This window comes from Drosophila montana, unplaced genomic scaffold, assembly GCF_035044405.1.
Source record: "Drosophila montana isolate Dmon_TW-CO22-7 unplaced genomic scaffold, ASM3504440v1 contig_2106_1, whole genome shotgun sequence".
In the NCBI taxonomy this organism is placed as follows: domain Eukaryota; kingdom Metazoa; phylum Arthropoda; class Insecta; order Diptera; family Drosophilidae; genus Drosophila; species Drosophila montana.
Window position 1 is genome coordinate 74,731 of NW_026997017.1, and position 14,999 is coordinate 89,729.

Sequence of the window (14,999 nt, forward strand, 5' to 3'; positions counted from 1 at the left end):
ATACATACATATGTATGTATATATTTCTTTATAATAAGCGCATGAAGTGCAGCTTAGGATTTTATCTGTTGTTATCTTTGCTGTTGAGACTTATTTTCTTGTTGCATAAATGGCATGTGCATGTGTGTGGGTGTGTGTATATGTGGGGGTGTGTTCAACATCAACTGATTCCTGTTCTGCTCGGCTCACTCCTCAGTTGGATAAAAAGTTGTACTCTAAGTTAATATGCAGATGTTTGCCTTTACTTCAAAATGCAAAGCCCTTGGCATTTTGCGTAGTTTTATGTGCAATACCCAACGCTTGGCCCTTTGCCTCCTTCCCCACTCGCATAACACTAACTTGTGCTCCCTTCGGCCGTCCTTGCTTACCCTTTTAAGCGTGCACACACACACACACACACACACACACACACACACACACGTATATATACAAATATTTAAGCGAGAGAGAGAGAGCGAGCGATAAAACTAGAGAGCGCGCGTGAGAGAACATGAATTTATCGTTGTAGTTTCTGTGGCGGTTAACCTCACCTCACCTCGGCTTGCACACCCCCCTTCTCCCCCCTACCCCTACCCATCTCCATCGAGCCCCTTGCCTGCCTTTAGTAGCAGTCATCCGGCTCATAGAGTTTATTTTATTATTTCGTTTCGTTACGATTTTTGCTATTATTTATTTGTTCGCTTCCCACTGTCTGTGTGTGTGTGTGTGTGTTTTAAGTTTTTTGTTTTTTTTTTTTTTTTTTTTAGTTTTGACTTGTTTTCTTTTGTGTAATTTTATTTTCGTTTGTATCAAGTTCGTGTGTGTGTGTGTGTGTGTGTGTGTGTGTGGCAACGACAGTAAGAATTGTATTACCGTTGTTGTTGTTGTTGTTGTTGTTTTTGGAATCTACACAATAATAAAAATGCTCGAGTCTCATATATAGATTGGGTTGCTTGAAGGTGACAAAGCGTTGGTAGAGGGGGGGGGGGGGCTTGGGGAGGGGTAGCTTGTTTGCCTGTCGTTAGTGTGTGTGTGTGTGTGTGTGTGTGTGTGTTTATTGTGTGCGTGTTTTTATTTTCTTGAATTTCAATTTTTTCCCTCTCTTGTTTCTTATTTTTATTTATTTAGTTTTCGTCTACGTTTGTTTTTTCGTTTGTATGTATTTTTATATTTCTCCGACTCTCTCATTATTAATAAATAGTTTCTCGTTCTCTATATTCCATTTCAGTACCCAAATCGCCGCCACTTCAACCGCGTCAACGTTTTCCGTCTTTTCCCGTGACGCCTAAAAAAAAAAAAAAAAGCCCAAACCCAAACACAAACACAAAAAGAATAGAAAAAAAAGTCAAAATAAAATACAAACATTTGGCCACACGCTGCACGGCGAACTGCGTTGCCACTTGTTGATTTTGTTTGTTTTTGTTATTGTTTTTTATTTTTTTTTTTTTATTTCGGGTGTCCGCTTTGAAGTCCAATGCCGCCGCAACGGGAACGCGGATAAATAACGGTAGTGCGACGCTAGAGAGGAGAAGATCTGGCATGCAGCTGGCTGGCTGGCCGGCTGGCTGCTCACACGCCTCCTCCTCTAACTCCAATTCCAGCTGCAGCTCCAGCTCCAATTCCAATACCGATTCCAGCTTCAATTCCAATTACACACATACCTTTACGTATCACGACCAGGGCTACATCTTCTATTACAATTCCTATCGCATATCCTGATCTCCTGCAACTTCAACATGGACGACGAGATATGCAATCCGCAATTATGTCGCATTTGCATCACATCGCACACAAACTCTATGCAAATGATATCCATATTCGGCGAGGATTCGCTTTGGCAAAAGATCACCACATTGGCGGATGTTAAGGTAAGCAACAAGAAACAAGAAACAAGAAGAAAAAAAACAACTTGGGGTGAATGGAATTTGAATAGAAGACTTTAAAGCGCTCCAATCAGACGCATAGATTGCCAACTAGAATTTGTTTAAGTAAGTTTAAGTATATGCAATTTTAATATCAAATGTTGTACTTTAAGTCAACAAATAAATTTGTGACCGGTTCATTAGATCAGGCTGTGAATTAAACCCGCGTCTTTAAGTTCAGTTCATGAACCTAATTTAACACAGACATGAACCTAGGCGAAGATTAGAACCTTGCGGTTAAATTTCAACTAAAATAATTGGAATTTTCATTGTAATTTTACTTGTGTCACAATTCAAACAGATACACAAAGAGTGCCCGACTAGAAGATACCACGTATTTGACGTTGACTTTAAATAAATATTTAGAGAATGGCAAACGATATTGCATAAACATAACTAACTAGTTATGTGTAAGGCCAACAAGAATATAGATATAGATATAGTTCTCGAGATCGAAGCGTTTAAGCCGATAGACAAGCCTAGTCTAGGCTATTAATGCTGAACCAGAATATATAGTATATCTCATAGATCTTTGAAAATGAGTTTGAAACCGATCGAAAAGTAAACAAGAGTCTTTCATACAACCCTTTTCCGCCAATTTACCACTGTTGCGGGTGAAATTTCCCAAATCGCTGAAACACATACATATTTAAATGTCAAAAAATAGGACTTTTGGTTTAGTTCTCGGATTCGGTTCAAGTTTCCTTTGGAAAACCCTTATAAGTTAATGCAGATAAAGGGAAGGAAGGGAAGAATAACTGCATCGTGTCGGTGATGCTACTTATTAGAAATATGTTTATTCTAATTAGACTTTTAGCATTTAATATTTTGACACTCGTTTTGTCAAATAATTAATATTATAAATAAGTAAATAAGAATAAACTTTGCATGATTGGCTATCCAGTATTCTTGAAGGGTTTCTAAAAGATACAATTTTAGATTCTAATTAGATGGGGAGTTCCTTTAAGATGTCTGCTAATCTAGTGGAGTATAAAAGAATGTTGAAGAAATCAAATAATATCACTTTATATACTCTACTTGTTTTTCGAACATCATTAAGTGGTATTAGAGATACTTGGGTATATGTTCCAATTAGAACCGCATCAACGCTGATTAGACTTTTCGAAAATTGAGAAGATATGTTTGTGTACTAGATAAAAGTAACTTGTGACAGTCTTTTAACCTATAAGATTGAAACTTTACGATATCATTGAATACAGTTTATTTTAATTACTGACTTCATTAACTGTTTTTCATAGAAGAATGCTCTCTAAAACTAGCTTAAAAAATTCTTCAGACGCATTTCATTTGCTTTATTTGAAAGCAACTGGCAATTTGAGAACTTAATTGGCTTTTCAAGACATTCAAATATCTGATTGTTTAACCATAACTATTTTTAAAATATGCCATCATGATATCTCATTGTTAAACATTTGACAATCTTTGGTCGTATACGCATGATTAAAGAGTTTATGAAATTAAACTTTGGCAACCAGATTTAAACAATGCTGTTCAGAAACTGTCGAATCTATTCAAGGTTTTTGTTTGCTGCGAAAATCAAAGAAACTTAAAGAAAACAAAGCGTTTGGGATTCTATTTTAAGGCGTTTCCATCTGCATAGCATTCCAACTGGCATCAGTTATCGATTGTTGAGCTATTTAAAAATATTATTGCATAAAAATATATTTAAATTCATATTAACAATAAATAATAATAATATTGTTTATTCATAAGCTGAGCTAAATTAAATGAACCAGTTGAATCGATTAAATGAACCAAATAGAATAGATCGTGCTTGAACCAGTTCAGTTCACGACTTGAAAATAAGCTGAGCCTGGAATTTCCAACTCCCCCAATTCTGGTGCTCTTTCTTAGATCTGCTGTAAACGTGTGTACATACATACATACATATGTACATATACATACATATGTATACATACTTGCATACATACTCGAAGGCGTTTCTCTATAACGTGATATGTATACAATCGTATTTAGTCTCTATATACACATACATACGCACACATATGTATGTGTACCGTATATACTCTCGGCACAGATATATTAACATATTTCATAGAATAGCCGCAATTCACAACATTTTTATCTTTTTCACAGTAACTGACATGAAATGAAATGAAGAAAAAAACGTTTCGTTTGCTTTTGTGTGTTTGTTTTTTTTCGTAATTCCTTTTTGTTTGTTTTAGTTGAGTTCAGCTCGTTAAGTTTTTTAGTATTATACCGTTTTTTTTTTAGCCGGTATATCATATACATATACATATACATATTTTGCGTTTTTTTGTTTTTTATTTTTATTTCAAATTGGAATTTCTTCTGTTTCTTGTCGCTTGTATTTAGTTTTCTTTCGTTTGCTGCTTTTGTAAAACAATTTACCGTTTGAATTGCTGCTTATACTTGTCTGCTGCTTACACATATACATACATACATACATACATACATATCTATATTTTTCTTCTTCTTTTGTTTGACGTCTCACACACACACACACGACTATATATATGAATGCATGTGAATGTATAATTCATGTTTGGTTTAATTCCATAAATTTTTCTTTTACAATTTTGTGCTGCCGCTGCCGCTGCCGCTGCTGCTGCTGCTGCTTCTTCTTCTCGCATCTGCGCTCTCTTCACACAAACTGGGCTCTCTGTTTGTCTATCGCTGTCTCTTTCGCGCCGCTCTTGCGCTCGCTCTCGGCATGCGGCGGCACTCATTCACTTAGTCGTAGCGTAGTCGGCTTAGACGTTCGTTGGCCCCCTATCTGCCGCCCGCCGCAATGGGGCGGGACGCAGGTGGCGATTAGTGTTGCCAAGTCAGCCATTTTCTAGCTACATTTGGCCATGCAGTCGACAACAGTTGACGTTTTTAAGCGCTTTAGCTATTTTTTTTTGGCAGCTCAATGACAAATCTCTTTATTGCCAATTTGTACTTGGATAGCTAATTTAGCTATTTAGCTATTTAGCTCATTTTCGCAAGCTTGGTTCAGCTTGTTTTTTTTTGAATGGGCAACACTGCTGCGAACAGCGACGACGGCAACTCTTGCCCAACTCTTCGCACCTCGCCTCGTCTCTTCGTCATCAACTTGGTTTGCGGCTGCGAGCGCTGCTTTGAATTTATTCCATTCCATTCATGTATTTTTTCATATATGTATTATAATTTATTTATTTTTTTTCATATTTGTTTTTGATTTTTTCCTGAATGTGAAATGTTTTTCTGGTTTTCTGCTGTTTCTGTTCAATTTGAACGGCTTAGTTTTTAGTTTTTAGGTTTTTTTTTACATCTTTTCACATAATTCAGTTGCTTTGGATTAATTTTTCTTTCATTATGCTTTTCTTCTTCTTCTTCTTCGTTTCTAATCATTTTTATTATGGCTTTTTTTTTTATATTTTTTTCGTGTTTATGGGGCAACTCGTTGAGGAAACACGAGATCGCAGCAGATCGCGTTTATTAAACTTTAAATACACATACACATACACATACACATATACATATACATATGCATGTGTATGTGTGTACACTTGGGTACTCTTGATGTCTGTGTATTTATTTTTGTAGCTCTGCTAATTCTTGTGTAAATAAAACAGTTTTTCCATATCAAGGTTTCTGTATAATGAACATGATTATAACTACATATCTATACCCATACACACATACATACACACATACATACATCTGTCTGTCTGTATGTACATATACATCTTTAGCAATCTATTCTTCGTGTATTATTACTATTTTGTTCATTTAATACAAATCTCAAAACCAAATTAAAATACACAATAGAAATAAAAAAAAAACCTGTTGAGCCGTTTTCTGTGCCTTCTATTTTTTCTTGTCTATTCCTTTGTATAGCTGAGATTTGGTTCGTCGACCCGAAAATCAAATCGGCAAAAAAAACCTTGTAAAATAAACATTACTTTTCACTAGAAACGAAAGAAAACCAGGTTTTTCATATGGGCTTCAGAGTTTTTACATGTTCTGTTTAAAGGTTCTTCAGCATTATACGCTCCGGTTCATAAAAGAACCAGTTCGTAACTGGTAACTGAACCTTAATCCAAAACTATTAAAAAAAAAAAACTGCTGAGTCATATTTATATTCAAAAATGGTTTGGTTTAGGGTAGACAAAATATGAGAGAGACCTCTGGACCCAAAGTTAAGTAAATTTGAACTCAACCAGGGCGAATATCCAAACATTTGTCAATGTTGGGCACAGTTCAAACTTGGCCCGCATGAAAATATTTAGGAAAGATAAGGAAATAATTGTTAAATGAATAATTAAAACGCTCAAAAAACATAAAAAACAAACCAAAGTTTTGAACCGAAGCCTGGTTTCAAGAATGTGCGTAAACGCAGGAAGTTGGCTCAAAATGTGAGCCAGTTCTGATTGGAATTACAGGCCTGATTTTAAGTTAAAAATTGAATATAAAATTCATAGGATTAGGATATATTTATGAGGGGAACATATTGGGAGCGAAGTAATTAAATTATTTGGTTCGAAACTTGGCTAAAAACAGGTTGAGAAGAACTTTTTATTCTATTAGATACATATGTATCTGAAGTTTCCGCAGGGAAAGTTCTAGATGATCTCCAAACCTGATTCCAAGTTAAAAATTAAACATAAAAGTTTTAAGATTAGGATATATTCATTACTAATTGTAAGAAATTGTCATAGTTGGTTCGAAACTTGACTATAACCGGTTGAAACGACTTTTATTCTATTAGATATGTATCTCAAATTTCCGCAGGGAAAGTTCTAGATGATCTCCAAACCTGATTCCAAGTTAAAAATTAAATATAAAAGTTTTAAGATTAGGATATATTCGTTAAGGAAACATATTAGGAGCGAGGAGAAATTGTCATAGTTGGTTCGAAACTTGGCTATAACCGGTTGAAACGACTTTTATTCTATTAGATATGTATCTCAAGCTTCCGCAGGGAAAGTTCTAGATGATCTCTTAACCTGATTCCAAGTTAAAAATTAAATATAAAAGTTTTAAGATTAGGATATATTCATTACTAATTGTAAGAAATTGTAATCGCTGGTTCGAAACTTGGCTATAACCGGTTGAAAAGACTTTTATTCTATTAGAAATGTATCTCAAGCTTCCGCAGGGAAAGTTCTAGATGATCTCTTAACCTGATTCCAAGTTAAAAATTAAATATAAAAGTTTTAAGATTAGGATATATTCATTACTAATTGTAAGAAATTGTAATCGCTGGTTCGAAACTTGGCTATAACCGGTTGAAAAGACTTTTATTATATTAGATATGTATCTCAAGTTTCCGCAGGGAAAGTTCTAGATGATCTCCAAACCTGATTCCAAGTTAAAAATTAAATATAAAAGTTTTAAGATTAGGATATATTCGTTAAGGAAACATATTAGGAGCGAGGAGAAATTGTCATAGTTGGTTCGAAACTTGGCTATAACCGGTTGAAAAGACTTTTATTCTATTAGATATGTATCTCAAGCTTCCGCAGGGAAAGTTCTAGATGATCTCTTAACCTGATTCCAAGTTAAAAATTAAATATAAAAGTTTTAAGATTAGGATATATTCATTACTAATTGTAAGAAATTGTAATCGCTGGTTCGAAACTTGGCTATAACCGGTTGAAAAGACTTTTATTCTATTAGAAATGTATCTCAAGCTTCCGCAGGGAAAGTTCTAGATGATCTCTTAACCTGATTCCAAGTTAAAAATTAAATATAAAAGTTTTAAGATTAGGATATATTCATTAAGGAAACATATTAGGAGCGAGGAGAAATTGTCATAGTTGGTTCGAAACTTGGCTATAACCGGTTGAAAAGACTTTTATTCTATTAGATATGTATCTCAAGCTTCCGCAGGGAAAGTTCTAGATGATCTCTTAACCTGATTCCAAGTTAAAAATTAAATATAAAAGTTTTAAGATTAGGATATATTCATTACTAATTGTAAGAAATTGTCATAGTTGGTTCGAAACTTGGCTATAACCGGTTGAAACGACTTTTATTCTATTAGAAATGTATCTCAAGTTTTCGAAGGGAAAGTTCTACTGTTATTCCCAGTGGAGAGGGGGGCTCTGTAGCCGTATTTTAATTGAATGAATTGTCGTTAAATACGTTTTCAATTTACCTGTACAGATCGCCAAGAACGACACATTGCCGCAACAGGTGTGTGTGAACTGTGCCAAGACGGCCATTTCGGCGTGCCTGTTCAAGAAGAAGTGCGAGGATGCGGACAACTTTTATCGCCAGCAGCTGCTGATCAAGAAGATCGAGGGCCACACCGCCGAGCTAAAGGCCGAGACGGTGCTCGACCAGCCGGAGCCGGCACCAGCTGCCGAATGCCTAACAGCTGCCGGGCTGCCGGCGAAGAGCGGCAGCAACAGCAGCGCCAGCGGCAGTGCAAGCGCCAGCAGCAGCGGCGGCGGCGGCAGCAGTAGCAGCAGCAGCAGCAGCTCCGACGACGACGACGACGACGACGACGAGGAGGAGGAGGTGGAGGAGGAGGAGGAGGACAATGCGAATGGCGCGGGCAATCCGGATGCCGATGGCCATGAGAGCGATGCGGTCGAGGCACGGCCACAGAATGGACAGGCCAAGAGCAATGGCCATCAGCAGGTCGTAGAGCAGCGCCGGGAGGAGCAGGAGCCGAAGCGGGAGGACGACGAACTGCAGCAAGCTGACGCTGACGAGCAGCAGCAACAATTGCAGCAGCAACAATTGCAGCAGCAACAGTTGCAGCAGCAACAGTTGCAGCAGGAACAGTTGCAGCAGGAACAGTTGCAGCAGGAGGATGGCGAAATGCCGGAGCATATGCCCTTCAACTCGATCCGCCTGATGCAGGAGTATATGCAGCAGCGCATGAACAAGTTTCCCAATGGCAACGGGCATGTGATGGTTGCCGGCGGCGATGTTCATGACGACGATGATGATGACGACGAGGACGAGGATATGTCGTTGCCATTGATACCAGAAATTGAGCTGATAACACCCTCGGATCCGGATCCGGATCCGCCCATGATGCCCAACAGCGATACGGATGCGCCTGGCCTGGCCAATGGAGCTGCCGCCGGCGCTGTCCATGGATCAGCCGGCGTCGGCGTCGGCGTTGGCGTTGGCATTGGCGGCGCATGCGTTGGTGGCTTCCAGTGTCCGCACTGTTACCTGATCTTCGAGATGAAGCAGATACTCAAGGCGCACATGCAGAGTGTGCATGGCGCACCCGGACCCGTCTACGAGTGCACCAATTGCCGCAAGACCTACTTCTACAAGCGTTTCCTCGAGAAGCACATCCGACGTGGTCGTTGCGTCAAGAAGCGACGCAACCAGACGTGAGTCACTGCCAACAAGCACATATATGTATGCATAATCCCCGCCAGCATTTGGCTAATCCTTTCTCTTATTACCTCATTCACAGCCGGCCCATGCAGTGCTCCGATTGCCATGTCCTCTTCCCCACCGGCCATCATCTGGGATGGCACAAGCGCACCGGCTGCCCATCCAAGGCGGCCAAAATGTAAGTATCCATCGCGATGGCAGCGGAACGGGACAAGACGGGACGGGATGGGACAATGATGAGCTGCCACTGACGAACACTCTTTGAGGCAGCTTGATTTCAGATGGGCTCTCCTTGAGCTCTCCTTGAGCTTTGCTGTTCTCGTTACTCGTTCATATTAATTAATTAACAACAAAGCATTGTTTCTGGCTTAAATTCTTAAAAATATTTCCCTTTTCGACTTCTCTGGAGCTCGAATCCCTTACTCTTTGCCGTGCACTCTGCCAACTTGACTTCTCCATTGAGTCCTTTCAGGTAATATCTATGATAGTCTTTTAGCTGACCAAACGCACAAAACAAATAATTTAACGTTTACTCTTATTCTATACTTTTGTTAAATATAACAAAATGATCAATTTTGGTGACTTCGAACCAGCGATTTCTTGCTTGTTCCTACACATTTAAGTCAAAAGAAAGCTTAGGTACAAATTTCAGCTTCTTAGATGTTAGGTTTTGGGCCTTTCAGTTAGTCAGTTAAACAAATGTCAAAATTGAAAAATGTTGCTGAGTTTGAACCAGCGTTCTCTCGCTTCTACTCTACCCATCGAGCCAAAAGGAAGCATTACTAAAAAGTGAGCTTTCTTTGGTGCGTCAATCACCTTTCAGTTAATCAGTTCAACAAATAAATACAAAAATGAAATATGTTGCTGAGTTTGAACCAGCGTTCTCTCGCTTCTACTCTACCCTTCGACCTATAAGGAAGCTTCATTATAAGTTTCAGTTTCCTGTATGTTAGGCCCTGGGCTATGTGTTGATTATCTTTAAGTTAGTCAGTTAGACAAATACGAAAAGTGACAATTGATGCTGAGTTTGAACCAGCGATCTTTCGCTTGTACCCTAACTTTAGACTCAAACGGAAGCTTTAGCTGATACGCTTTGGGTTGTGCGTTGATCATTATGATCATATAACAAATAGTGACAATTGCTATTGAGTTTGAACCAGCGATCTCTCGCGTGTACCCTAACCTTCGATCTCTCGCTCAAACCCAGTCAGTCAGAGCAAATTCGTATATATGTATATAGATGGATAGCTCTATGGGAAGAATCGGCAGGGCAGCTTGAACAGAATCTTCCCGCGCATCAAATCGGTCTACTATAACATATATCATATATCATATACTATATCTTTCTCCTTACCCACAACCCTTTGCAGGCCCTTGCAGCAGCTCTTCAAGCAGAATATTGTGCAGTTCAACAACTTTCCGAAGCGTGTGGTGCCGCGCAAGCCGCCGCCGCCGCCGCCGGACAATGCTGCACTGCATCTGAACAATCGCAAGTAGGTGGCAATATCTTGTGTGTCTCCCGAAGAGGAACTTAAATGATTCGCGATTTGTTTTTATTTTAGGCTGGGCCTGACGAACAAGCGCAAGGGACGCACTCGCATCAAGCTGGACGCCAAGAAGATCGCCCTGGCCAAGCAGCTGATACTGCGCGAGGCGACCACCACGGTGATTGCCAACGAGCTGAACATCTCGCGCACGTTCGCCTGGCGTCTGCGCAAGAGTCTCGTGAACGGTGTCAGCCTGCACGAGCGTGTCGTGGATCAGGCTCTCGAGGAGCAGCAGCACCAGCAGCAGCAGCAGCAGCAGCTCCAGCTGCAACAGCAACTGCAGCAGCAACAGCAGCAGTTGGAGCAGCAGCAGCAGCTGGAGCAGCAGCACCAGCAGCAGCTGGAGCAGCACGAACGCCAGCAGCTCACGTTGCCATATGGCCATCTGGGCCTGGGCCTCATCAAGGAGGAGCAAATGGACAGCGACGACGAGCAGCACGCGGCGCTCACCATTGTCGACGAGCTCGAGCCCGACGACGGACATGGCCATGGCCATGGCCATGGCGAGCGAGATGGCCATGGCGAGCGAGATGGCGATGGCGTTGTCGAGGGCGAGGGCGAGAACGATGGCATTGGCGATATTGGCGCCGAGGAGACGGCCGGCTATGCCGGCGACGATGATGTCTGCGGCCTGCTGCACAACGGCTACGATATGCGCGCCCAGATGGAGGAGCACAGCCCCCTGGCCGAGGGCGAGGACATGGAGCACGAGCTGCACTCAAAGCGCGCCATTTCCCTATCGCCGACTCCCATGTTGCCGGCACGCGCCGATGTCGAAGCCTATCAGCGACTCCTGGCGGAAACGCATCGCTTTCCGCACATTGTCAATGCCCAGCAGCTGCAGCTCCAGCAACAGCAGCAACAACAGCAGCAGCAGCAGCAGAAGGTCGCCCACAATGGAACGCTGCCCATGTTGACGCGTTATCCGCCCGCCGTTGCTGCGGCCAAGTAAGTGGAGATCGTTCAGCTGATCAGCTGATGTAAGCTGGTTGAATACTTCATGTTCTCTCTTGGGAGATGACAGCTTTTTTCCGACCTGCCTGGAAAGGTTCGCAGACAGGCAAAAGGAAGCTCATCCGAATCCTTAAAGAGCTAAGTCGAGACTAAACATCTTTGCTTGATACGCAGCATGAGTTGATCCTGTTTTCTTGTCGATAACTTCTTCACAATATCGATAAATATCGATTTGGAGGCATTATTTATTAAGCATAGGTTGCAACTTATAAGAAACAGATACGGCAAACCTGATATATGGGTTCTCACCGAGTATCCATTATTCTCAACATTTCGATAACTCCGTCACAATATCGATAAATATCGATTTGGAGACTTTTTATATATCATAGCTTTTAAAATAATAATAGGTGTACCCAAACCTGATATATGGGTTCTCACGGAGTATTCTCAATTCTTTCCATTTCGATAACTCCGTCACAATATCGATAAATATCGATTTTAAACATTTTTCATTAAGCATGGCTTGAAAAATTAGAAGAACCAGATACGGCAAAGCTGAAATTTGGGTTCTCACGAAGTATCTTTTGTTCGTTTCATGTCGATAACTCCGTCACAATAACGATAAATATCGATTTGAAGATGATAAGAGTCTGGTATATCCAAACCTAAAATGTGGCCTCTCATGTGCTTCACACGAATGAAGCGCATTTCTTTCATTCGGATAATTCCGCTCAATGCTCCAAAAATGAGATTATCTCACTCTTCAAGTTTGAGATTAAGTGTGTACACACTTTTTCTATGCCGTATTGAGATCTTAAAGATCGGACTCCAAACACCGAAGTCATCTTGAAAAACTTGTATTGAGTTCTGCGACTTTTCGTGACTATCTACATCTTTCTCGCTTTCTTTCTCTCTCTCTCTCTCTCTCTCTCTCTCTCTCTCTCTCTCTCTCTCTCTCTCTCTCTCTCTCTCCAAGAGATATGCACTTAATTCAATGAATTTTTTTGCCATTTTTCAGTCATGCTTTGCCTGTCAACTTGTCCCTGCGCTCGCTGCCGCCGATGAACAGCAATGAGAGGTTTGTGCTTGCCATTTCCCTCTCTCTTTCTCTCTCTCTCTCTAATGCTGTTGTCTCTCTTTAAGCAATGGCAGCTCTGGCAGCAATGTTACCGCGTCCAACCCGCATCATCATCAACAGCCGCAGCCACCGCCGCCGCCTCCGCAGCAGCAGCAGCAGCAGCAGCAGCCGCTGGCGCAGATCCATCAGTCTGGCAAAAAGCCGCGCAAGCCGAACGTCTTTATTGATGATGAGAAATATGCCATGGCCAAGCTGTTGGTGGCACAGAACGCGTCCACCATGGAGATAGCGCGCGCCCTGAACGTCTCCCAGATGACGGCCTGGAAGGTGCGTGATGCCATATTGAAGGGCGTGCCGCTCTCCTATCGTAACAAGCGCGCCGAGGGGCGTGACGAGGCGGCCGCTCTAGCTGCCAAGGAGCAGCAGCAGCAACAACAGCAACAACAGCAACAACAACAGCAGCAACAGCAGCAGCAGCAGCAGCAGGAGCAGCAGCAGCGGCATCAACAGGAGCTGCAGCGTCAGCAGCAGCTGCAAGAGTTGCAGCAGCAGCAAATGGAGCTGCTCAAACAACAGCAGCAGCAGCAAAAACAACAGCAACAGCAGCGCCAGCAGGAATTGCTGCTGCAACAGCAGCAGCAACAGCAGCAGCAGCAGCAACTGCGTCACACACCAGCGGACACATCACATTATCAGCAGCAGCAGCAGCAGCAGCAGACGCCGCCTTTGAATGGCGGCAAGATGTTGCATCCGCGTCGCCGCTTGAAGGCCGCCGAGCGCGAGATGCGCGACAAGGAGATCACACGGGAAATACTCGAGCTGATCAAGGAGGACAGCAACATACAGTACTGGAAGGTGTCCGCCCGCCTGGCCGAGAAGGGCATCAATATATCGCCGTCGTCTGTCTGCCAGAAGCTCAAGTCGATGGGCATCCATCGGCGCTGGAAGCCCGGCGACAAGCCGCCCATGCTGGCCATCAGTCAGTTCAAGGCGGCCACGGTTGCCGCCGCCGCCGCGGCGGCCACATTGGCGGCGAATGGCGCCGGCTTTGGTCTGCCGAATGGCGTCAATGTGGGCGTCGGCTCCATGGTCGACGATGTCTACGAGCAGCAGCAGTTCGACATGGGCGGTCCACATTTTCTCAGTGCCTTTACGCGCTAGACGCCGATAACGATGCCGATAACTATAAATGTGACGTTGACGATAACGATAGCGATAACAATGACCAGGACCAGGACCAGGACAAGGACAAGGACGAAAACAATGGCAGCAATTAAAACTAAAATTAATGGACAACACGATAATAACTATTTTGATAGCTTTGATATCGGTATTGGTAACAATAAGTCTAACGATAGCAATAACGATAACGATAACGATAACGATGACGATGAAGATGACGATGACGATGACCTGGACGCTTATGCCAACAGTGACATTTTAAATGTTAACTGAAACTTGATGGGCAACACGATAACAACAAATATGACAATTTTGCTATCGATAATGGCGATAACGATGACATGAACATGATAAATGATATCGAAAGCGATTTATTGACAATTGCAACAAAAATAACAATATCGTTAACGATACCGATCAGAATAACCGAAGAGCGATGTCCATAGCGATAACAATATCTGTTACGATAGTGTTATCGGCACCGATATATCGTCAGAGATTGACAACTATGTTGGCAATGACCAATTTTAACTTTTGGTATCACGTTTATAATATTGCTTGCAATATCGATAGGAATATCGATAACGATGACGTCACAATGGACTAAAGCAACAACGATAACAAAGACAATGACTAAACGATTACTTTAACTACGGTAACAGTAACAGCAGCTGTGACAGTAACAGTAACAGCAACAGTAACAGCAACAGTAACAGTAACAGCAAGAGTTAAAGCAACAGCCACAGTAACAGTCAGTCACAGTAACAACAGTAACAGCTACAGTAACAGTAACTGTAACAGTAACAGTAACAGTAACAGTAACAGTAACTGTAACAGTTACAGTAATGATAATGCAGACGATGACGACGAAGACAATGCCTCCCGGTCCCGCCCAACGCACGTTCCCTAACTATATAAGTATTACACGCATATGCATACACATACATATATATACATACACTAAAATACCCACACACACACACACACACACACACA

At 41.7% G+C, this 14,999-nt stretch overlaps 1 protein-coding gene across 1 annotated transcript; it reads left to right on the top strand.

Moving 5' to 3' along the window:
- Nucleotides 1-1,422: 1,422 nt before the first annotated feature.
- LOC135426913 (uncharacterized) lies at nt 1,423-14,783 on the top strand. Its single transcript, XM_064680246.1, has 7 exons — nt 1,423-1,847; nt 8,040-9,232; nt 9,319-9,417; nt 10,610-10,732; nt 10,802-11,734; nt 12,762-12,821; nt 12,887-14,783. Exons 1-7 carry the CDS (start codon nt 1,716-1,718, stop codon nt 13,980-13,982), a joined length of 3,636 nt encoding a protein of 1,211 aa, XP_064536316.1. The 5' UTR covers nt 1,423-1,715; the 3' UTR covers nt 13,983-14,783.
- Nucleotides 14,784-14,999: the final 216 nt, after the last annotated feature.